This window comes from Prionailurus bengalensis, chromosome E4, assembly GCF_016509475.1.
Source record: "Prionailurus bengalensis isolate Pbe53 chromosome E4, Fcat_Pben_1.1_paternal_pri, whole genome shotgun sequence".
NCBI classification, from domain to species: domain Eukaryota; kingdom Metazoa; phylum Chordata; class Mammalia; order Carnivora; family Felidae; genus Prionailurus; species Prionailurus bengalensis.
The window spans coordinates 36,126,112-36,150,132 of NC_057360.1; the positions used below are offsets into that span (position 1 = coordinate 36,126,112).

At 37.4% G+C, this 24,021-nt stretch overlaps 1 protein-coding gene across 1 annotated transcript in view; it reads left to right on the top strand.

Annotated features, from left to right (window-relative positions):
* The first annotated feature begins 1,647 nt into the window (after nt 1–1,647).
* CRB1 (crumbs cell polarity complex component 1) overlaps nt 1,648–24,021 on the top strand; it is a 209,282-nt gene continuing 186,908 nt past the window's right edge. Inside the window, exon 1 of the mRNA XM_043567910.1 lies at nt 1,648–1,882. Within this exon, the coding sequence (XP_043423845.1) occupies nt 1,813–1,882 (70 nt within the window). The 5' untranslated portion in view covers nt 1,648–1,812. The remainder of the gene's footprint in view (nt 1,883–24,021) is intronic.

Sequence of the window (24,021 nt, forward strand, 5' to 3'; positions counted from 1 at the left end):
TGTGTAAGAGAAGGCAAAACTTGAAAAAGGAAGATTCAATTAGGCTTACCATACCAGATACCCAACTTAAACTTCAACTACATTCACTTGCAAAGAAATATACAAAAAAAAATTAATGAACCAAAATAGATTCATATATAGCTTGGAATTTTATACAGGATTTCAAATTTGAAATCCACAGGGAACTGTTTTCGACCACTGGCTATCCATTTGGAAATAAATTTAGACCCACAAGTTACACAATTCATAAAAGTATGCCCCATATGGATTAAAGTTACAAAGCTTAAAATTTTTTTTAATAAACTTACTTTAAAAATTAAGATAATTTGGGATGAGCACTGGGTGTTGTATGGAAACCAATCTGACAATAAATTTCATATATTGAAAAAAAAATTAAGATAACTTGGAATAAAACACCAGATCCTATGTTAGCGAGTCTTCAGCAGAAAAGCTTTCTTCAATAAGATAAAAATCACAGTCATAAAATAAGTAAATGTGTATAAGACACTACATTTTTAAATAAAAAGTTAAAACTTTATGAAGAAAACCTATAAAAAATTTAAAAGATAAGCTATTGGGAGCAAGTATTTTCCATCCTTACTGCTGACCAAGAATCAAGATCCAACATTTATAAAGAAATGCTACAACTATATCAATAAAATGAAAAACAAAACTAATAGGAAAGTGAACAACATGAGTTGCAAGTCACTGAAAATAGAAATGTCAAAAAGATGCTCAATCTTTCCGATATGAAAAATATGCAAATTAAAAATGCCAATTTTTACTATTAATTCTAAAAATCTGTACAAAAGCAGAATAAATAGTATGATGAACCTCTACGTACCCAATAGCCACCTTCAAAAATGATTAACAAATGGCCGATCGTGTCTATATATGTGCTCCCCTTTCCACTGAAATTTAGACATATCTTTTGCCCTTTGCTATTACCAAATGTTGAGGGAAGTATGGAGAAATAGCTTCCTGCACACACAGCTGAGAAGAGTTGAAATTTTGTGAAGTATCTGCTAAACTAAAAAATGAACATAATGTAAAACCACCAATTTCTACTTTTTTGGCATTTACTCTAGAGAAATTCTTTTTTTTAAACTCTTCTGCATTTGTACAAGCAAGTGTGTAAAATGATTCTTATTGAACTATTATTTGTATGAAGAAAATTGGAAACATCACTGATGCCCGTAAAAGGATAAATAAGCTGTGGTACAATATATGTTAAGAAAAAACAACAACTATGGTTTGGTACATCCATACTATGGAATGCCACATGACATTAAAAAGTGTGAACTAAATAGATTTTATAATGTGTCAAAACATCTGAGACATATTGCTGAGTGAGAAAAGCAAGCTGCGTGATGATATACACAGTATGATATCATTATTTAAAAAGAAAGAAAATGAGAAGAAAAATAATTTTTACATGTGTCTGTCATCTATCATCTGTATATCTATCAAACTATACTCTAGAATGGTCTAAAGCAATCTTCCAAAACAAAAACAATGGAAGAAAACCATGAGAAAAGACCTGAGGGGGTAGATGAATCCAGTCCAGCATGAAAAAAATCTGCACCAGGTTTGAAATCTCACCCCATCCTCCAGTGTAAGATGCTTAGAAGCACAACAGCTTTTTGAATTGAAGTCCCTGTGTTTCCCGGGAAGTAGCTGTAAGAGAGGCAGAGGCAGGGATGGCATCAGGAGACTCTGGGGCACCCGCTCCTTTCTGAGTCAAACAGGGGTCACCAGCGGACTCGGACAGATCACCAGCAACACATCAGAGCATGTCCTCTTAATAAGACCATGGCACTTAAGAAAATTAACTACCTGCTCATCTTCTACCTCAGTTTCTCACTGCTCACCTACATAAGAAGTAAGACTTTTCCATTTATCAAACTTTTGGCACTTTTCCTGACTCTTAAATGTCTCTAGCAAATAGTTGTTAATGTTGCATGTTCTACAGAATACAACACTTAAAAAAGAAGCACAAAGAATTTGACGTAAGCAGGTGTCCTGTGTTAAACAAGTCATTGGTACCAGTGTGAGTAATATTCCGATTCTATGATTTCTAATAACTAGATACAGAAAATGTTCTTTTTTAACCCTTTGAGTTAACCCTTTGAGTGGTGGCGAGCAGGGGGCTGAAATGGTTACACAGCAAAGAAGATATTTTGCTGTGGTTACACCTTTTACAAAATAGATTTGGCACTTTATGATTGTATACTTTAAAACGAAGTTCATCATAAGCTATATTGCAGTTCATTCCCGATACTCTGTATTTATGTTCACTTTTAAAGAACTTTGTATTGACACATTTGCTCTCCTAATCAAGGGGATCATCTCAATTTTTCCCAAAGGATAATGGTTCAAAGCATCTCTTGCCAGAGAGAAATGGGCTTCCTTTCTATTGTGTGTGGTTCTGTTCTATAAATGAAGATATTATATTCCACAGACATTCCCCAAATAAAAACAGACGTAATGTTTCTGGGGTAATCTTGTCAGATGTAACACAGTATGGCAAGTCAAAGGAGACTGAATGGCCTCAGCTGTGTGTTTATGGAGGACAGTAGCTATTGAATACATTTCAAATGAAGACAGGCAGAGTGTGTGCTTGTCAAAAGGGCTGTGTGATTTGTGTCTGTTGAATCTGAATATCAATAAGGCAAAGCATAGAGCAGCTGCCACTGAACAAGACGACTTGGCATTAATGCCCAGCGTTGTGTAATCTGGGTCACCTTCCGTAGTTGCGCCCGTGAGATTGTTACTTACACTGTTTCCATCTGAGCATATATGAGAGGTTGGGTGAAAGTAGGAGTAGATTCTATAGGTAGATAGCTGAGGGTAATTACAGAAAATTCAAGTCAAACTTTAAATAAATAAACAGTGAAATTTACCTGATTGCAATACACAGCACACACGTGCGGGCGCACACACACACACACACACACACACACACACGGATTGTTTTTGTTTTTGTTTTTTGGCAATGTATTTGTTGAAAAGAGTTGTTATTTAAATAGTTATTCATCCTTCTTGAAACTTCAAATGGGCTCCATACAATAGGAAGTGAGGAAGAGAAATGGTATGGTGAGATGTACAGGTGGGAGAAGAAAGGGAGCAAAAGAAATAAGACATAAAATGCGAGGTGAAGTGAGTTTACAGTACATTTTATAGCATCTCTTGGTACTCTTGAAAATGTTTCAGCCAAATGAACAAAACACTACCTTCTATTAGAAGTGTCTAATGTGCTGGCATTTTATATGTGCTATATTCCATTTATTTCTTACAACTATACAAATAGATACTATTATAATCATCCACATTTTATAGAATAAGAGAGCAAGCCTCAGATGGCTATATCAGTATATCTCAGCCTTTGGTGCACATCAGAGAGCTGAAATGTTTGTTGAAGATGCAGTCTCGAGAACAGCCCCAGACATTTAGTATGTCTGGGTGGATCCTAGGAGCCTGTAATTGATCAAGCTCCTTATTTCGAATCCAGGTGTTCACCAGTTCTGCACGACCCAATAAATATTTCTTGAAAACTTTACTGAGAACATCATGATGCTAGGAATCCTTAAAATTGTAAAAATATAAACATCTCTCTCTCCTCAAAGGGATTCTTTAGGAGAGAAGGTAAGCAATATAAGCCAAGAATTATTCCCACTTAACATACTTAACCTAGCTATCAAGTAGAATTTGTCATTGATTCCTTTTCATAGCTGAAGCACCTGAGGCACATTCAAGTTTATTCACTTGCCCAAGGCGAGTGCTAGTGAATGGAGAACATTGGACTAGAATCCAATGGTCTGGCTCTGCCTTCTGTGCTCTTAGCTTAAATTTAGGGATTCCCTTGAAAGGATAATGTGGAAGAGGCTTAACACTCCCGATATAATAAACACACAGAAAATCTTAGTTATTAGGTGCATATTTGTTGAATGAATCAATGATTCCTCCTTTTGAATTTTGAAATATATTTTCTTGAGTTTGAGGGAAAAGAGTCACCTTTGGCTCCAAACTATATATATATGTATACATATACATATATATACACACATATATTATATTATATTATATTATATTATATTATATTATATATCTAATATAATATGTTATATTATATATATATATGTATTTTTATAAAAGTGGTACCTTGCTTGCCTACCAGGGGCATGTCATTTATATTGTTTGTCCAGTGTCCAATGCTCTTTATCTCCTTCTTGAGGAGCAAGTGGGACATGAAGAGTATTAGTGCAGGGTTCCTGAAGTGACATTCACCTCCTCTTCCTGAGCATGTAGATATTCCCCTATACATGGAGTTGCAATGAATTTCCTATTATTCTCCCGGTTGTTTTCTTATATGTTCCACAATTTGCAAAACTGGTTCTCATGTATGGAATCAAACGAATTATAATAATTTACAAAGAGCTATTATTTTTTGCTTCTGATGTGTCAAGAGAGAATTTTATTGGAGGGAGACTTTTCTATAGTCCATTATTGGGGGTTGCTTTAAATAATGAGAGCACCTTGTAATAATTCTCTGTGCAACCTTGATATTTGAATCTGTTATGAAGGGCTTTAAAGAAACTACTACAATGAAGCAACTATGAATCAGAAAAGTCATTTGTAGCAATATTTCACTAATCTTTTATATATTTTGAGGCAAACTGAATATTTCCTATGCAAATGCCACATTTAGATTAATTTAAAAGTAATTGTTTTAACCCAACTTCAAAGCGCGGTCAAGAATGTAAATAAAATGTGGTTTGACAGAACTATTATTAAAGCTATTTAAATAACTTCAATGACTTTGGGGGTGCTATCCAGTCTTCTAGAAGCCCTCAGCAATTATTAAGTAACTGAATTTGAATAGAGTTATTTTAATGTTTATTTATTTTTGAAGGAGAGAAAGACAGAGCGTGAGTGGGGAGGAGCAGAGAGAGAGGAAGACAGAATCCAAAACTGAGCTGTCAGCACAGAGCCCGTCGCGGGGCTAGAACTCATGAACTGCAAGATCAGACATGAGCTGCAGCTAGACGCTTAACTGACTAAGCCACCCAGGCACCTCTGAATAGAGTTATTTTAAAGAATATTTTCCTTTCAATCTATCTCAAGTATAAAGAACAAATAGAATCTATAAAGATATGGTCTGATTTATCCAATCTTAATGTCATTATCATGAAATACTTGAGGTCAGAGGTTGGTATTATTCATTAGGGAGTAATTGCCTACTCTTTTTTAAATTCTGCACGTGTAGAGACATTTAAAAGTTTGGTATTCACTGTGCTAGTTAACAGCTTTGCAACAACATGTTATAAATTGCCTACATAATTATTAGAGAAAAAGATATATCTTCTTCTTCATAAACTTATTATCTTGTCAGCTTATAATAAAATAGTCACTACTTCATGAAGATTACTCACTGTTCCCTAAATAATATAGCAGAATTAATTTTAGCTTCTAGGGGAATCATATTTTGGGGGAGAATTGCATTCTTTGTTCATTTTTGGTGATTTTCAAAAATTATTAATGGTATTACAATATCATATTTTGAAATTCTAGTGGACAAGAAAAATCAGTTCTTAGTCCTCCTTTATTTTTTAAAAATGTGTATTTATTTTTGAGAGAGAGAGACAGAGTATGAGTGGGGGAGGTGCAGAGAGAGAGGGAGACACAGAACTTGAAGCAGGCTCCAGGCCCTGAGCTGTCAGCACAGAGCCCGATCTGGGGCTGGAATTCATGGGCTCAGGAACCGGGAGATCATGACCTGAGCTGAAGTCGGCACCCAACTGACTGAGCCACCCAGGTGCCCCAGTTCTTAGGTCTCCTTTAAATTTCACTGCTAATTTATAGGAAATCCAAGAAGCCCAATTTTCTCCTTTTAGAAAATGAAATTAAGAATGTAACTCTTCCCCATTCACACCATCTTTGCTCATACTCGCTTAAGCTTTGTGATCTGTTCTTACATTGAAGTTTGTATTTATCTTGTATGGTATCAAAGTTTGGAATGATCATTTTTGTGTTGATTTATTTCTTTTTTAGTTATCAGATTGTAATACATGACTCTAGGAATCATGGGTGTTTTGCAAACTGTATATCCTAAATCAGTGGGAGGCAACTGAGTTAACTCAGGGTAGTCACTCATGGAATAGTCATTAAATAAATAAGTTAATGATGGAATTTTTATAACATTTGCTATAAGAGTTGAATAGCTTCTGTTTTCGTGACACTTTTGCCTGGTTTTTAAAATTCTTACATTGTGGGGCGCCTGGATGGCGCAGTCGGTTAAGCGTCCGACTTCAGCCAGGTCACGATCTCGCGGTCCATGAGTTCGAGCCCCGCGTCGGGCTCTGGGCTGATGGCTCAGAGCCTGGAGCCTGTTTCCGATTCTGTGTCTCCCTCTCTCTCTGCCCCTCCCCCGTTCATGCTCTGTCTCTCTCTGTCCCCCCAAAAATAAATAAACGTTGAAAAAAAAATTTAAAAAAAATAAAATAAAATAAAATAAAATTCTTACATTGTTTAACTTTTTATAATAGACTTTATTATTTTTTTTGATTCTATTATTTTAGGATAATTTTAAGTTCACAGAAATATTGAAGGAATGATACAGAGGGGTCCCCTGTATCCCACACCTAGTTTCCCAAACTCTCCTTAACTTCTTACTTCTGTATGGTTGATTTGCAGCAATTAATAAACCAGTATTCATATTATTAACTAAAGTCCATGGTTGATTCAGATTTCCTTAGATTTTATCTGATATCTTTTGTTTTTATTCTGGTATCCCATCCAAAATACTAGTTTCATTTAGTTGTCCTGTATCCTTAGGTTCCTCCAGGCAGCGGCAGTTCCTTGGGCCTTACTTATTTCTGATGACCTTGACAATTCTTAAGGCATTAGGTATTTTATAGGATCCTCCAGTATTGGAATTTACTTGATATTTTTCTCATGGTAAGACTGGAATTATTGGTCATTGACAGGAAGACCACAGAGTTAAAGCATCATTCTCATTACATCATATCAAGGATATGTACAATCAACATGATTTCTGACTGTCGATATTGACCTTCATCACCTGGGAGGTGGTATTTGTCCGTACTCTTAGGAAGGACATCACTATGCAGAGTCCACACCTAATGAGTGGGGAATTCTGCTCCCCATCTTGGAGGGCAGAATATCGACATAAATTATTTGGGATTCCTTTGCATGGGAGATTTGATTCTTTTTCTCCATTTATTTATCCAAACATTTATTCAAATATTTATTTTTAAATTTATTTATTTTGAGAGAGAGAGCAGGGGATGGGCGGAGAAAGAAGGAGAGAGAGAGAATCCCAAGCAGGTTCTATGCCACCACCAGTGTGAATTCCAACACGGGACTTGAACTCACAAACCGTGAGATCACGACCTGAGCTGAAACCAAAAGTCGGACACTCAACTGACTGAGCCACCCAAGTGCCCCTCAAAGATTTATTGATATCAGCATGGTCTCATGGTTATTAACTACATATTCTGGGCTATAATCTGATACTACTTTGTTATTGAAATGTCCCAGCTTTGTCCACTCAGAGTTCTTTCCATCGGTTCCTGTCCTCTTTTAACTTAAGCTCTGTCCATATGACGTGCTTTTGGAAAACTACCTTACTTTTCTGGCTCTACAGGATGTTCCAGACTTATCTTATATGTTTCCTGTGGCAGCCCTAGCCTAAGCCCTTATTCCAACAGGCCCTGGTTCCTTTGTACTAGAGAATGACAATACAAACCAAGACCTAAATGTAAGGTATGCTTGTTGCCACTGGGGTATCATTTGTTTAGACCACCTTAGCTGGCAGAGCATAGAAGTAAATGTGTATATATTAACACATGTGTACAGATGTATACACATATATACACATTTGCATATATATTTATATACAATTTATAAATATACTTTTATGTACATTGGTACATAATAAGTTAGATACGAGTTAATACTAATGCCTCTAACTTTATTATCACATGGATTATTCTAGCTTCCTCACCTTGCTTATCTGTAAATTCCCACTCTAACAGTGAGAAATTTGGTTTCTACCATCTGCCATCCATTTACTTAAATTCAGGAAATACAGTTTAAGAAGTATATAAAGTATATAGCAGCATCAGATTCTTAACCCACAATCCTGTAGAAATAACTATCAATTTGAGTACAGTACTTAATGTACATTTCGTTTTGTCTTTAATCTTAACACTCTACTTGTTTCCAATGCTACTTACGTCAGCGCCCTTTCCCTCACCTCCTTCTGTGTGATTGTTTCATACATTTGTAGTGCAGCTAGATTGTTGTGTCACACTCTACATTCCTTCCTGGAATCCCCTGACCTTCCAAATGATTTCTAAAATTTGCATGCAATAAGGTTCTCCCATTGTGCTCTTAAGTTCTGTAGGTTTTGACAATTCATTACAGTGTTATACAAATAGTTTTACTACTCTAAAACTTCCCCGTGCTTTACTTTTTTTGACCCTTCCTTCCTGCCCCAACCCCCAGGCAACTACTGATTATTTTATTGTCTGTAGTTTTGTCTTTTACAGGATGCCATATAACTGGAATCATAAACTCAGACTAGCTTCTTTCAAGTTGCAATATTCAGTTAAGGTCCTGCATGTCTTTTTGTGACTCGACTCATTTCTTTTTTTTTTTTTTTATCATTGTATAGATGTACCAGTTTGTTTATTCAGCCACCTAGTGAAAGTTATCTTGGGTTCTTCCAGTTTTGGGCTAGGGTATTCATTTCCTTGGGCAGCTGTAGCAAAGTACCATAAGCCCGGTGGCTTAACCAACAGAAATGTATTTTCTCATGGTTTTGGAGGCCAGAAGTCTGAAATCAAGGTGTCAGCAGGGCCATGCTCCCTCCCAGGCTCTTGTGTAAAATCCTTCCTTGCCTCTTCCTAGCATCTGGTGGTGGTCTTTAGTCCTCGGCATCCCTTGGTTTTACAGCTGATCACTCCAATCTCTAAGTACTTGCTGTTCTCCCTTTGTCTATATGTATCTCTTTTATTCTTCTTATAATGGCATCAGTCATATTGGATCAGGACCCATCCTAATAATATAACCTTGATTATATCTACAAAGACCTTATTTACAAATAAAGTCACAACTAGAGGTCCTAGGAGTTAGGGCTTCAACATACCTTCTCAGGAGACACAATTCATCCCATAGTATCTACTATGAGTAAAACTCTGATATATGATGAACTTGCTTGATTAATTCCACTTTTATTGGGTGAAAGTAACTTCATATATGTGAATTGAGTTATAAAAGGATTTTTAAAATATGGCAAGTGGTCAATACAGTATGGTCATATTTTGCTCTTTTTTTCATCTTTCTTGACACTATCCCCACCTTCTACATGGTCAACTTTTTGGTTTGAATTGAGTGCTCAGAAATTTTCTCCCACAGGGGGCGCCTGGGTGGCTCAGTCAGTTAAGCCTCTGACCGGCTCAGGTCAAGATCTCACAGTTCGTGATTTCAATCCCCGAGTCAGGCTCTGTGCTGATGGTTCAAAGCCTGGAGCCTGCTTCAGATTCTGTGTCTCCCTCTCTCTCTGCCCCTCCCCTGCTTGCACTCTGTCTCTCTCTCTCTCTCTCTCGCTCTCTCTCATAAACAGTTTAAAAAAAGAAAAAAAAAAGAAATTTTCTCCTACATGGATTTGCCCTATGAAATTAAGTTAGAGTCTGACTAATATAGAGAGTGGCACTAGGATTGGGCATAAATGTGTTTCCATATTTTCTTGAGACAAATAGCCTAGCTCTTTTACCTAAATAAATGTTTGTTACTTTACCTGCTTCTCTTTCAGAAACTGTATTTGTTATTTGGGGCACCAAAATATTACCATTATTGGTTTAAAACACTGGTTATACATTACATTACTCTGCACGCATTATTTGTTGTGTTTACGAACATGCCTTTCTTTATTTTCCTCTTATGTTTTTGCATAACAGTGAAATTAGAGAAGGAAAGCAACTCAGTCATCTAGCTCTAGATCCTATTGTTTTTAAGTTTATTTATTTTGAGACAGAGACAGTGCAAGTGGGGGAGGAGCAGAGAGAGAGAGGGGGAGAGAGAGAATCCCAAACAGACTTCACACTGTCAGTGCAGAGCCCGACACAAGGCTCAAACCCACAAAACTGTGAGACCATTACCTGAGCCGAAACCAAGAGCCAGACGTTTAACCGACAGAGCCACCCAGGTGCCCCTAGATCCTATTTGTTGACAATGTTAATGCTTTTAAATCAATCTTCTAGAATTTCTTTCCCAGTTTAATAAAATGAAGCAACTTCTCCAAAGTTTTACAGCAATGTGTTAGGTAGGTTTTCATATACTCCCTAGCTTTTCCTTTGTTCTCTATTAAATGGAAAATTCAAGCCAATAATAACAATAAAAGGGGCACAGAATGAGAAAGGACACTGTGGTAGGAATGGGCATGACTAGAACTGAATGGTTTTGGCTGGGTGCAACAGCAAGTTTACTGGTTCTAGAGGGAAATCAAGGTAAGATTAGTTGTCCCTAGCCTCAAGATAGGATAATTAATAAATATGAAAAGGTTTTTTTTTAATCCAATGACTTCATTTATTCAACAAATATTTTTAAGTCTATATGGTTGATACTGTTTTAGGCTCTGAGGATGCAGTAGTCAACAAAGAGACCAAAATCCATGCTGTTGTAAAGTTCATATTTTAATGGAATAAGAGAGACGAAAACCAAATAAACAAGCACAATGTGTCCTTGTGAGCTAGCGGTAAGTGCTTTGGAGAAAGGCAAAGGATGAGAGACAGAGAGCAGGCAAGCCATAAGGATATGTAGGTGAATAATATTTTGGCAAAGAAACAGCCAAGTACAAAGGTCCTGAGGCAGGAATGTGCCTATAGTGTCTGAGCTATTGCAAAGTGTTCAACACCGCTGGAGTGGATTAAGCAAAATAGAGCAAAGTACCAGGAGAGGTGTCAGCAGTTTATTATCTGCCTCTGTTCTTACAGTGACCCTACACAGCAAGTTATTATTAAGCCAATTAGGACACTGAAGGCCAAGAAAGCTTATGTGAAATATTTAAAACACAGTTATGAGGTGATAAACAAAGATTTAAACTCAGGTCTTTCAGGTTCTATTACTCACCCTAGCTCACAATAGCCACAAGGTAAACAAACGTTTAGGATTTTGCAAGTCCTCCACTAAACCACTCTAGCCGGCAATGAGTAATGGCGGAAGTAATCGCATCACAGGGATTTTGGCAAACGTTACAAGTTAGAAGCTTTTTATTTTTTTTTTAATTATTCCTAGATAACTAAGTATCCATTTCACCTTTAAAGCTTTTCCAAATTAAACATGTTTACAGTTTCAACTGCTATCCCACTCTTGTAACTAATTTCTGTAGAGGCAGGAATTGCTCCTATGTAACCTAGGTTAATCTCACTGGAGTCTTTTTGGTACTTTACATAATTGTCCTGATAATTCCTATTGAATAATTCTTTTCTCTAAATTCAAAATTCTGTGACCCTTTAAAATAAGTCTACTTTAGGCAAATTGGTGAGAGCAGGCGGCTAATGAGGTTGCGTTTATGGTTCAGTCTCAGTACGGGTCAGTCTGCGTCACACAGAGACCAAGTCTATTCAACAAGTAATGGCCTGGTCAGCTGGCCTCAGATTTGTAGTGTTGAGCACAAGGAGAAAGAATGAAAATAGTTCTTAGCAAATCAAGTATCATTGTTGGAAAAATCAACTGTGAGTTAGCGGCAATAACTTTTTCACACAGTAAACGAATCATTGTGATTTCATCTATCTCTATAATTTTAGTTATCCTTCCTCGTAAATGTAGTTGAAGGGTAATTATTTACAGTCAGCATCAATTTTTAAATAAGGAGGGTCAGAACATTCAGATTCAGGCCCTGGTCCAACAGTTAGTTGCCTGTCCATGAATGCATCATTGAGGCCGACAGGTCTCTAATTGCTCATTTGTAAAGTGAGGGGGGTTAGGTTATATAATGACCAAGTTTTCTTTGAGATCTACATTTGATGATTCCATGATAATTTTAAATGGTTGAATCTTAGAGTTTTAGAAGAGTATTTTTAGTAATCTCATCCCCTATGAACTAGCTTTCGCTAGGTTACACTACAGTAACAAACAGACCCAACAGTTCAGTGGTTTACAACAAAAAAGATTTATATTTTGTTTCCACAGTACAGTTTGATTGCAAGCTCATGTGTCTTTTTCATCTGGGCACACAAGTGGAAGGGGAAATTCCTTTCCAGAAAATGGCGTTTTCATGGCAGAGGGAAAACAGCAATGGTAGAACCATTTCAGTCTCTCAAATCTTTAGCTTGTAGGTGGCTTACGTCACTTTGGCTCACATTTCACTGTCCAAAGCAGGTTGTGTGGCTAAGCCTGATGTCATTGGACCAGGGATGTATTATGGCAGAAAATATTTGAAGCAAATAATATAGTCTACTTCATTTTTCTCTTGTTTCCAACTTCCAGGAAGATATTTCTTTTCTTTTTTTTTAAATACATATATTTTTAATTAATTTATTTATTTTGAGAGAAAGAGAGAGAACATGTGCATGTGAGTAGGGGTGAGGTAGAGAAAGAGGAGAGAGAATCCTAAGCAAGCTCCACACTGTCAGTGCAGAGCCTGATGCTGGGCTCAAGCTCATGAACCATGAAATCATGAACGGAGCGAAACTGAGTCAGGCACTCAACCAACTGAGCCACCCAGTGGCTGCAGGAAGATATTTCTAAACAACTTTATTTAAATAACCATTGGGGTGATTATTTAAAGTGAATGAATAATGAATCATACGATTTAAATGACATTGACAAACATTTCAACAAATATTTTTTTTAAGCAATTAAATATGAGTTAGGTATTGACTATAGAAAAGACCTTTATTCTCCAAGAATATCCATACTACAGTGGAGTGGACAGAGGTATAAAGGTACACATTGTGGTCTAAGAGAATAATCACACTTTGAGATATTGTCAGATGTCTAAGCATTGATCTGGGCATTCTTTCCAGATGTAGAGATAGAAAATTTAGGTCAAAAGGTCAAACTAGTCTTGTGATATAAAGAAATGTTTTCTGAAAGGGAATACAATCCAGCTTGCTCTGAAATAATTGGCCCTAGTAAAATTATGGTTTGATGTTAATTTCAATTCAAATTTGGGGAATGGCACACCCAGTTTGTATGTTTTAAATTCCTATGTGTCTTCATCTTGATTTATCACTAGAACCTTGAAAGGAAAAGCTGTTTCTCCCTGTACTCACTACTTTACTCACACCCAATACTTCAACCCTTCTGTCCACAAATTGTGTGTGTTTTCCCTCACCAAGTGATTCTCCGATTCTCTGTGGATACCAGCTGGGCGTCCCATAATTCAGTTCAATTCTGATACTATGTACCTGTGATCGGTGCCAACTGCACAGGTTAAGGTCTCCGTCTCCCAAGCCCACCCCCCCCCCCACCCCCACTTCACACACCAATTGGAAGTTCAGTTGTCACTTGTGCTTCTGACAGACTGGCTATGAATCAGAAGTTCCCACGTCTACTTTCTCAGGTTTGGTAATTTGCTAGAGTGGCTTACGGAACTCAGGAAAAAAAACCCAAAAACAAAACAGTTTACTTACCAGATTGTGATTTACTCTACAAGGATACAACTCTGGCACAGATGGAAGAGAGGCCTAGGGCAAGACATGGAAGGTGGAAAAGGATGCAGAGGTTTTGCGCCCTCTCCAGGAACCTCCACGTGTTTAGTAACCCGGAAGCTCTCCAAACTCCTCCAGTTAGGGTTTATTGAGGCTTCATTGTATAGTCACAACAATTAAATCATTGACCATTGCTGATTAAATCAACCTCCAGTTCTTTTCCCTTCCCCAGGGATCAGGTGATGGGGCTGAAAGTTCCAACCACCTAATTACACAGTTGGTTCCCCAGGCAACCAGCCCCCATCCTGTGGTTATCTAGGGGTTTTCCAAAAATCACCTACTTAACAACCACTGGTGTGTTTAGAGGGCTTACTATGATTTAACAAGCCACTCCTTTCAACTTTATTGCTTTGAAACGATTTCGGGAACCAAGGACAAAAACCCAAATATTGTAAAAACAATGCTCTGATGCCTCTTGGGAAATTACAAGAGTTTTAGGAGCTATGTGCTGGGAACTATGGACGAAGGCATATCACAAAATCACACATCTCTACCAGAGGTTGGGTAGCAAAAGAGAAGAGAAATAAAAATGCAAGGCTTTACATTTTAGGTATCAATGCCCAAAAACTGCAACAAACACACTATTATAAGAAGTCTTGTTAAAAGAAGAACTGAGACAAATAAAAATTTTATTTTAGGAAAATCCATTTGAACCAGGCCGTGCCAAATGGGAAACAGGAGCATTTCCCTGACAAGAGCTAGGGGAAGGACTTTTATAGACAGCAGGTGGAAGCAAAGTAAGGAAATTGTTTGATTGGCTAATACTTTAAGCTGTTGCCTTTATTTGGGAAAACCCAGTTGACTGTGATTGGTGGTCCTCAGGTTTTGATTTCTCTTTTTTTTAAGGTTTATTTATTTTTGAGAGACAAAGAGAGAGAGAGAACATGGTGGAACAGTCCGAGAAAGAGGGAGACAGAGAATCCAAAGCAGGCTCCATGCTGACAGCAGAGAGCAGGATGTGGGGCTTGAACTCATGAACTGCGAGATCGTGACCTAAACTGAAATCGGTGCTTAAGCGACTGAGCCACCCAGGTTTTGATTTCTTAACTTTGAGGCGTTACAGATGTAGGTTTTGGTTTGCTTCTGGAGGCTTGCTAAGGCATTGGGCTACCTCAGCAGGGGCCTTCATGTTTAATTAATACTTTATGGATGAAAAGCCTTATGAGAAGCTGCTGCAATCTGCCTATTACATTACGGACTATATCTCTACATTTTCTCCTAAGATAATTGTAAAATAATTAAAGAATTATTTTCCCTGTTTGTTAACCTAAATAATTGCAGGAATAAGTAGAAATTTTCTTCTCCTAACTAGCCTCATTATATCTAACTTATTTTGTCTTCTGGCTCCCTTTATGCAACCCTCTATGGAGCACTGAAACCAGGGCATGTATGCGCTATTTAATTTTCTGCTCAGCGGCAGGAGCCAGCTAACTAGCTGCTGGGACCACTTGAGGTGTTGAACTAAGCCCTCCAACTAAGGCAAGTTTGCATGAACTTGCTGTTTCTCTAGGCTTGGAAGAAAAAGAAAAAGAGATGCAAATGTGTCCGTATTGAGGGACTCAGTGTCAAAAGCAGAAGGAACCCATTAAGTCCTACCCGTTTATTGTCCTATTGCTTGTGTTTGGATCGAATAAATCTCTAGAATCTTACTTATTTTTAAATCACAGGATTCTATGAATCCTACTTTCCTTGGATGTCAGGTACAACTAAACTTAGTTACCGGTCTTCTCTTTGTCAGGCCTTACACTGAGTAGTTTACACAGTTTATCTCATTTAATACTTGCAAAAGAGCTTGCAAAAAAGACAATTATTCCATTTTGCATAGAAATCTAAGGCTTAGAGAGGAAAAGTAAAGCCACTAGCTGAATAGCTCACTCAAACATCTATTTTGTTTGTTTGTTTGTTTAATGTACTTTTCAATATACCACATCACACAGTCAGAATTTGGAAATACTGATTCCACTATTCATGAGACCTTTTAAACATTGGGCAATTTAAAAATTTTGGTCCCCCCAGAATTACATAGCCTTTATATAGATATAGCATGAGAGCTCTGCATCCAGACTTTTGGCTTTGTGAAGGAAAACATTAATGCAAATATGGGTTCAAGCCCCACATCAGGCTCTGTGCTGACAGCCCAGAGCCTGGAGCTTGCTTCAGATTCTGTCTCTCTCTCTCTCTCTCTCTCTCTCTCTGCCCCTCCCCTGCTCACACTTTGTCTCTCTCTCTCAAATAAATAAACATTAAAATTTTTTTAAAAAGGTATTAAATAAAAATTATATATCGTGTATCCATTGATGTAAAATGTTGGGGTCTGGGAATGAATAGTCAAGAAAGAATTCTTGAGATGTCTTTGCAAAAAAAGCAGTTTTATTAAAGCATGGGGACAGAACCCATGGACAGAAAGAGCTGCACTGGGTTTGTGAGGAGCGATTGATTACATACTTTCAAGTTGGGAGGGGGTTAGGGATAGTGCAAGTCTCTAAGGAATTTGGAAGCAAGGTTCCAGGACCTTGAAGGGACATTTTCTGCTGTCTCATAAAACTTTAGTCATGAGACCCTTCAGATGTGTATCAGAGGGCCATGTGTTTAGAGGATGATTGCTAACATATATCTTGGGGGATAGAGATAAAGGAAGTTTCCAAAGGGATTTTTATATGTTAAAGAAGACTCACAGGATCCTGGAGGTTGAGCTAATGTCAAGCTAAGGTTGTCTTTTGCCTTTAGCAAAATATTAACAATGAGGAAGTTGAGTTCCTGAAGGAAGGTCATCCTGCCTATCTCGAGGACTTGTCAATAGGCTGTAAGTTGTAAGGAAATTTAATGTTTTTTCTACATTTCTTTTGCCTTTGTTCTCCACATAATTCATCACCAGAGCATGTGCTACAAGTATAATTTCAAATATCAACATATTGTATATCTTCAAAGGGAATTTGTTGTGAGATGATGATAGAATTTCAAGGAACCATAAACTTGAGGAATAAACTGGCTTTACAAAATCCAAATACAATACTGACATGTGTGCTATCAGGCCCATTTCTCTAAGGCAGTTTTTTAAGTATAACTTATTGTCAGATTGGCTTGCATACAACACCCATCAATGCCTTTCACCCATTTTCCTCTCTCCCCCACCACCCCATCCACCCTCAGTTTGTTCTCTGTATTTAAGAGTCTCTTATGGTTTGCTTCCCTCCCTCTCTGTTTGTAACTATTTTTTCCCCTTCCCTTCCCCATGGTCTGTTAAATTTCTCAAGTTCCACATGTGAGTGAAAACATATGATATCTGTCCTTCTCTGACTGACTTATTTCACTCAGTATAATACCTTCCAGTTCCATCCATGTTGCTGCAAATGGCATGATTTCCTTCTTTCTCATTGTCTCTAAGGCATTTTTATTTACTCTAATAGGTAATCTAAAATGTAATCATTTTTTACTCTAAAATTTGAATTGCTTACAGTACAGGTTATCACAAAGATACATCTCATTAATTCTTAGGGTCAATTATAATCCCTACCATCAACATAGCTGTTTATTTTTTTAAATGAAGAGTAGCTTTCTTGTTCTTTTTCTTGAAAATATTTTAATGAAGTTTTTATTTAACTCTATTTGATTTTGCTATTTTATGGCACATATTAGTTATATTCTGCAAACTACATCAATCAGTGAGGTTTTGTGTACGGTAATGTTTTATACAATGTGTAAAATAAACACATGGGGGTGATTTAAGTGGTGGATTTTTTATGGGTTCCAAGTCCAAATGTTATGATTCAGCTATTCCTGGGTCCCCCCCAGGAATAGCTAATCCATAGTTTAACAAAACAGGAGTTGGAAGATTATTGATTCTCAAAGTATGGCAAAGAGTGGTGTGAGGGAAGAAGTGAGGAGACTAGGGGAGTGATGGGTAAGAAAAAGCAAGAAGCCACCAAGGCACAGTGCATTTGGGACCCATTAACAGAAAAATGCACCAGTGGGGAATTGATGTGAGATGAGGGGGTATGGGTGGGGTCCATGTAAGAAAAGGCTTTAAATGTGATCATGAAAAGTCATCCTCTTGTTAGAGTTGTCCAGGTGTTTTCCCATCATGGCCCACAGAGAAAGGATAATACATGACTGCCACACTTGCTCACATTGTCAGGATGGTTGACAACCAAAGATGACCATGTGATGCCTCCTGCAGCCCTGGAAGTCCTATAACCTACTCTCTGCACACATACTGGGGAGTGCCACTGGAGATGATGGGAAGACACTGAAGGACTTTAAAAAGAAGCAATGAATGTTCAGCCTTGACCACAATGAGGATGTACTAACTAGGGGCAAGGCTGTAGGTAGAAAGACTTCGTATAAAGTGATGGGGACCTGAAACATTGTGGCCAGAATAAACAGGAAGAAACAGGGATGGACATAGAATATTTAGGGGCAAATCAGATTAGCATTTGACAAGAAATGAGTGAGAGGGAAAGGGTGTATAGTGGATGATGATTTCTAGGCTTCTAAATCTTACATGGTATGACATCATCTCAAATAGTAAATGCAGTAAAGGATGCAGGATGAATACTTAGAAATTGAAATTTTGATTTTGAAATATAAGGGGGACATTCAGGTGAAGATGTCCATGAGGCAGTTGGAGATACCCTTCCAAAGTTCAAGGGAAACACCCAATTAGGAGAGGAAGAGTTGAGTTCTCACTTGCTAATAACTATCACTGAGCCCATACTATGGACTATTTACTGTGGACTACTTACTATTTACTATGATAGGAACAGGAAACAGAAAAAGTCTAGAGAGAAAGTCTATAAAAAATTTTTACCTTATGGATCAAAGCCTTAAATATGAATGTACATACCTAATGACTCAGTAACTCTACTAGGAAAATAATAACTGAAAACGAGGACAAAGATTAACATGCCAAATTAGCCATAAATAACATTTGTATATACTGAGAAATTAGAAACAGCCTTAACGAAATCAATAAAAAAATACGGGTACATTTGTACTTCAGCATTTGTCCTAATTGTACTAATGAAATCAATCAAACACATGGATACATTTGTACTTCAGCATCTGTACTAAGAAAATATTTGAAACATAAATTGTTTTGCTTTACGCTCCAGTATCTAGGGTCACTTTCAAAGATAGAAACACAATCCAGTAACCAAAATTAAAGCAATTTAAATATTTTGTGGTGCCTCTTAAGAAACACATAGAAATACAGAATATAATGCATAGAAAAAACTTCAAAAAACCTCTTTCTCCATGTTTATGTTCTCACCATCTCTCCCCACTTCCCCAGGTCCAGTCTCTCAGCCTTCCCAAATATCCTTCCTCCTAAAAGCCTCATAGTTTCCTCCCTTTTCTTCCTCTTTGAAAAAAATCTCAATAAAAGTCTCCTGTCTTGGATTCTCAAATCTCATTTCTCTCTTTCCCCATTATATTAATTTTGCATCAGAAAAACCCAGGAATAAAGCTGGAATGGATAAAACGAGTCACAGAGGTTGGGGGAGGAGTAGGAGAGATGAGCAAATAAAACCAAATTTACTCTAGATGGCCAGGAAAGGGGGAAAGGATGTCAACAACTTATTCAAAAGGTAACGTTTGGGGTGCCTGTGTGGCTCAGTCGGTTACATGTCTGACTCTTGATTTTGGCTCAGGTCACGATCTTGAGGTCCTGAAGCCCTGGCAACGGGCTGACACTGGCCATAGAGTCTGCTTGGGACTCTTTGTCTCCCTTCTTCTCCGCCCCTCTCTGGTTTGCACGTGCACATGTGTGCACACTCTCTCTCTTTCTCAAAAAAAGTTAAATTTTGTCTCCCCCAAAATATAAGTGAAAAAAAAACCATACAGAATGTCAAATTGTATGTCAGGTATAACATATATGTGATGTAGAAAAAAAAGTAGGCAAAAATCTTTAATAATCATAAAATAGAATATTATTGATACTAAATTTTATTTAAAAATAATATAGGTGATTCTAACAAATGTTAAGTCACAGAGCTCCTGCTAAGAGAAGGACCTATTTATTGACAAAAATATTAAGTAAATATTTTCTGTTTCTAAGATGCTGAAAATATATGCTTCTTAGAGAGAAATCAGTTTTGAAAATATGTAAGAAATGAGAAATAGTTCATTTCAATTGTAAGCTATATGACCCTGACCCTTTTCACTCAAACTCTGTATTTTATCATCTGCAAAATGGAAATGGTGAATATTTCTAACTTCTTTGGAGTATTGTGAGGATTAAATAAAATAATGTACATGTGACATCCTCTCTGCTTTACCAAAAATTGTGGTCTTAATTTCAGATTGACAGTCAAACTCAGGATTCACAGTAGGCTTCATCAAGCACTAAGGTTGGTCATCTTTAAGTAAGTTTACAGGTCAAGCATCATGACACAAATAACAACAACATAGCAGTGGTCTCATGATCCCTAAGTACAGCTTTGGATGTCCCAATCATTCTGCACACTGGGTGTGTGTAGTCACGAGGAACAAAGTTGACTGGATACAAACAACTTCAGCTTAGGGAAGTTGCTGAGGTCCCTTCAGCTTTTATATCAAGCCATATGAACATAACTGTTTAGTCTAATCTCCTCAGGTCTATGTGACTAACCCCCACTTTCCAGGGCAGCTCCATTTCATTAGTTTCCAATCACTCATTAAACAAACTTGACAATGAGTTTCGTGCTTAGTCCAGTACACAGGCCTTTCATTTATCTTGTATCTGACAGGGGTAATTTATAACTATTCCTGAGTTGCTGCTGCAAGACTAAAGGTCAAATCTTCAGGCATGCCTGACTCTAGAGAAAAGATGAAAGAAACAGGAGTTAACCCTTCTTTTCCAGTATGTAAAAGGCTGAGACACATAGTAAACAAATAAAAATCTTACAATCGTTGCACTTGTCTTTTAAAAGCTGAGAGATCAAGTGTTCATTATAATACTATAATTGTTTTAGAAAGAGAACAAGAGGATCTGCTGCTTGGTTGGAATCTTTTCCTCATTGACAACTTTTTGAAATGATCATTGCTAAAATCAGTGGTTCTCACTATGTCTCCGTCTCAATGCTTTCACATATAATAAAATTTAAACCTATTCTGCCCTCCAAATCATACTGTGATGCAGGTTAATGATTATCATAGGAGACTAAAAATGTCAGGGATTGAGGGATGGTGACAAATTGTGGTCTTGAGAGCTGGTTATTGAAATAGGTTGGAGATGAAGGCTATTGAAGTGTGAGGTAGTCATTAAACTGTGAAGGATTGTTCCTATCCACACTGAAGTCCCCCTGGAGTAGGAAGTTACTAGATGGTAGTTGGGATAATTGTTTGGAGGGAGTGAAAAGGCAAAGCTCCTTGTCCCCCAAGGGCATGGCTTCTAAGGAGATTGTGCAAGAAAATGATAGCTAAATTACTTTTAATAATAAATGACCATGAATTTGGGGGGTCAGAGAGTAAATAAAGAGACCGTGGGAAATAAAGAGACCGTGGGTGAGGGAAGAGATTGGTCAACTTGGCAAAAAGTTGATACCTCCAGAGAAAATCACCAGTGAAACATTCCTCGCTGAGGGATATACAAAGGACTAGACAAAAATGTCAAATTCTCAACTTTAACTCATCTGTATTACTATATTTTAAAGTCTCTCTGTTTCTCCAAAACTTCTGTGAGATTTTATTACTTTTATAGCCTTGGGGAGTGGAATGGTGAATAATGGTGAACTTGAGCTCTACGTAGATACAGTGTGACTCAAGTTTGCCTCTCTGCTGAGGCCAATGTGATGGGCACAGGAGATTTCTGAGAGATCACAGTCTAGAAGTCGAGGTGGTGACTGACAGCAAAATGAGAAGTAGCCCTTGGTGTGGTGAAACATTCTGTGCGGAGGTGGAGCACAGGTGCGTGACTCAGGAGACAGAGCTCCTCCCATTTTCTTTCTTTCTTTTTTTTTAAGTTTACTTATTTATTTTGAGAGAGAGAGAGAGAGAGAGAGAGAGAGAGTGTGTGCATGCATGGGAGGGGCAGAGAGAGAGAGACAGAGAGAGGATCCCAAGCAGGATCCACACAGTCAGTACAGAACTAGATGTGGGGCTCAAACCCAGGAACTGTGAGATCATCACCTGAGCTGAAACCAAGAATCAGACGCTTAACCAACTGAGCCACCCAGGCACCCCAAATTTCCTCCTATGCCAGGGGAGAGACACATGCTGATTAAGTAATGAGAAGAATCATCTAGATAGAACTGAAACTTTTTCAATAAATTATCATTTTTCTTACCAATTTAGTTTTGCTTATTTTCTGAGTTAGAGGAGAATATTACACACACACACACACACACACACCACACACACACGTTTTCTTGGGTCTATGTGTACTTCTTGGACTTCTTAGCCAGCACTGTAAAGTCATTGTTTGTTACAATTAATCTTCAGTGTTATCACAGGTTATTTGTGCCTGAAGACCACTGGATATCTTGGATGACCTCCTAATGCACCATCCAGCTTTAAGAAGAAATCACTTGGGGCACCTGGATGGCTCAGTAGGTTAAGCCTCTGATTTCGGCTCAGATCATGATCTCACAGTTTGTGAGTTCGAGTCTTGCTTTGGGGTCTGGTCTGACAGCTCAGACCTGGAACCTGCTTTGGATTATGTGTCTCCCTCTCTCTCTGCCCCTCCTCTGCTTGTGTTCTGTCTCTCTCATTCTCAAAAATAAATAAAAACATTAAAAAAATTAAAAAAAGAAATTACTGACACAGTTCTCATTTTTTGCATTATATTTTTATAAACACATTGTTTGTATCTGTAATTTCAAGCAAAGCCATATGGTCAACAGGAATAATTAAAATTTGCTTTGGTTATTTAAACATTTGGATCATTTTGTTTCTGGTTCAAGGGTAAAGGAACACTACTTTGAATTCTATTAATTGTCTTCTTCATGGATCATTGGACATTTATGAATAAAAATTCATAAATATCAGAGAATTCTCAAAGTAAACTTAGGTTGGTAGATTAGTTTATTATGCAATATTTATGTGCTTCTGGAATTCCAAAGATTCACATAGTGTTGCATTGTATTCACACATTTATAGGTCACAGGAGGGGTAAAATGAATTTCTGGAATATAGTCCAAATAAGTAGGAATTAATTAAGAAACATAATTAAAATATAATTAAATATAAAGTAGTTCTATTTAGAAGCAGAAAGGCATAAATTGATAATAAATAGACTGAATTTGATAAACCCTAAATTGGGAGGACATAACATAGGTGGTTCTAGCCCTTTGAACTACTGAATACCTTCATGCTACTGTAACTAGCCTAAGAAATCCAAAGAGTCTACCACAGTACCTAAAATTTCTCCTCAGAGTTTGTTGCTTTTGTTAGTTAAGACTATACAGAAGGCTCACTTATTAAAAGAAAATTCTACATTAATCCATCAACTCATCAACATAGATTTACTTTCAGTTCACTAATTTAGACACTTGAAGCAAGAAGATCTAAATAGATCAACTGTGGAAGAGTTTGGAAAACATTTTAAGCATGCAAAACTGGTTATAGTGGACCCTGTGATGGGGATTCTCACTGACCCTAATGCAGAATGGGTACACTGACTTCTTACCGTAAGGACAGAGTATTGGAGAAAGCTGTTGGAGGTAGTAACAATGCAACATTCACTCATGCTCAGTTTACCTATGGCTTACTTGGAAAAAAAAAGAAAAAGAAAGAAAAAGAAAAAGAAAGAATCATTCTTCTCAAGAAGGAAGAAGGAATACAACTAACTAATCAATTTATCTCCCTGGAATTGTCTTCCTTCTTAGCTATATAAATTTAGGTAAAAATGAAAAGCAATCCATTGCACTTAAAGGTCATATTCTGAAGGACACTTCCACTTCCTTGAGCAAATGGAATAACAAGGACTGGAATTACTCTCCAGTCTGAAGCATAAAAAAAAATTGACAAAATATATGAAATGATGGTTTTCAAGATGTGGACCACTAGGTAATGAAGGACAGTTATCCCCAAGGACTGGGAAACAAAGTGAGCCTTACAATTGTCTGAGTTTACTATGTTGAGAAAGTTTCCAGGTAACAGCATAGGAAGGATGCACCTGGGTTGAGCTCAGTAAATCACTGACTTGAAGGGCAAAGTCGAATTTTGAGGAGATCCAAAGAATTCACAGTACAGAGTACTGGAGGAGATTTCTGCACAGAGACAGAATACCAGAGATCTGCAGAAACTTCCTTTGAGTATTAAGCTGAGTGCTGATCAGCTCATACATGTGATGAAACTACCCAAG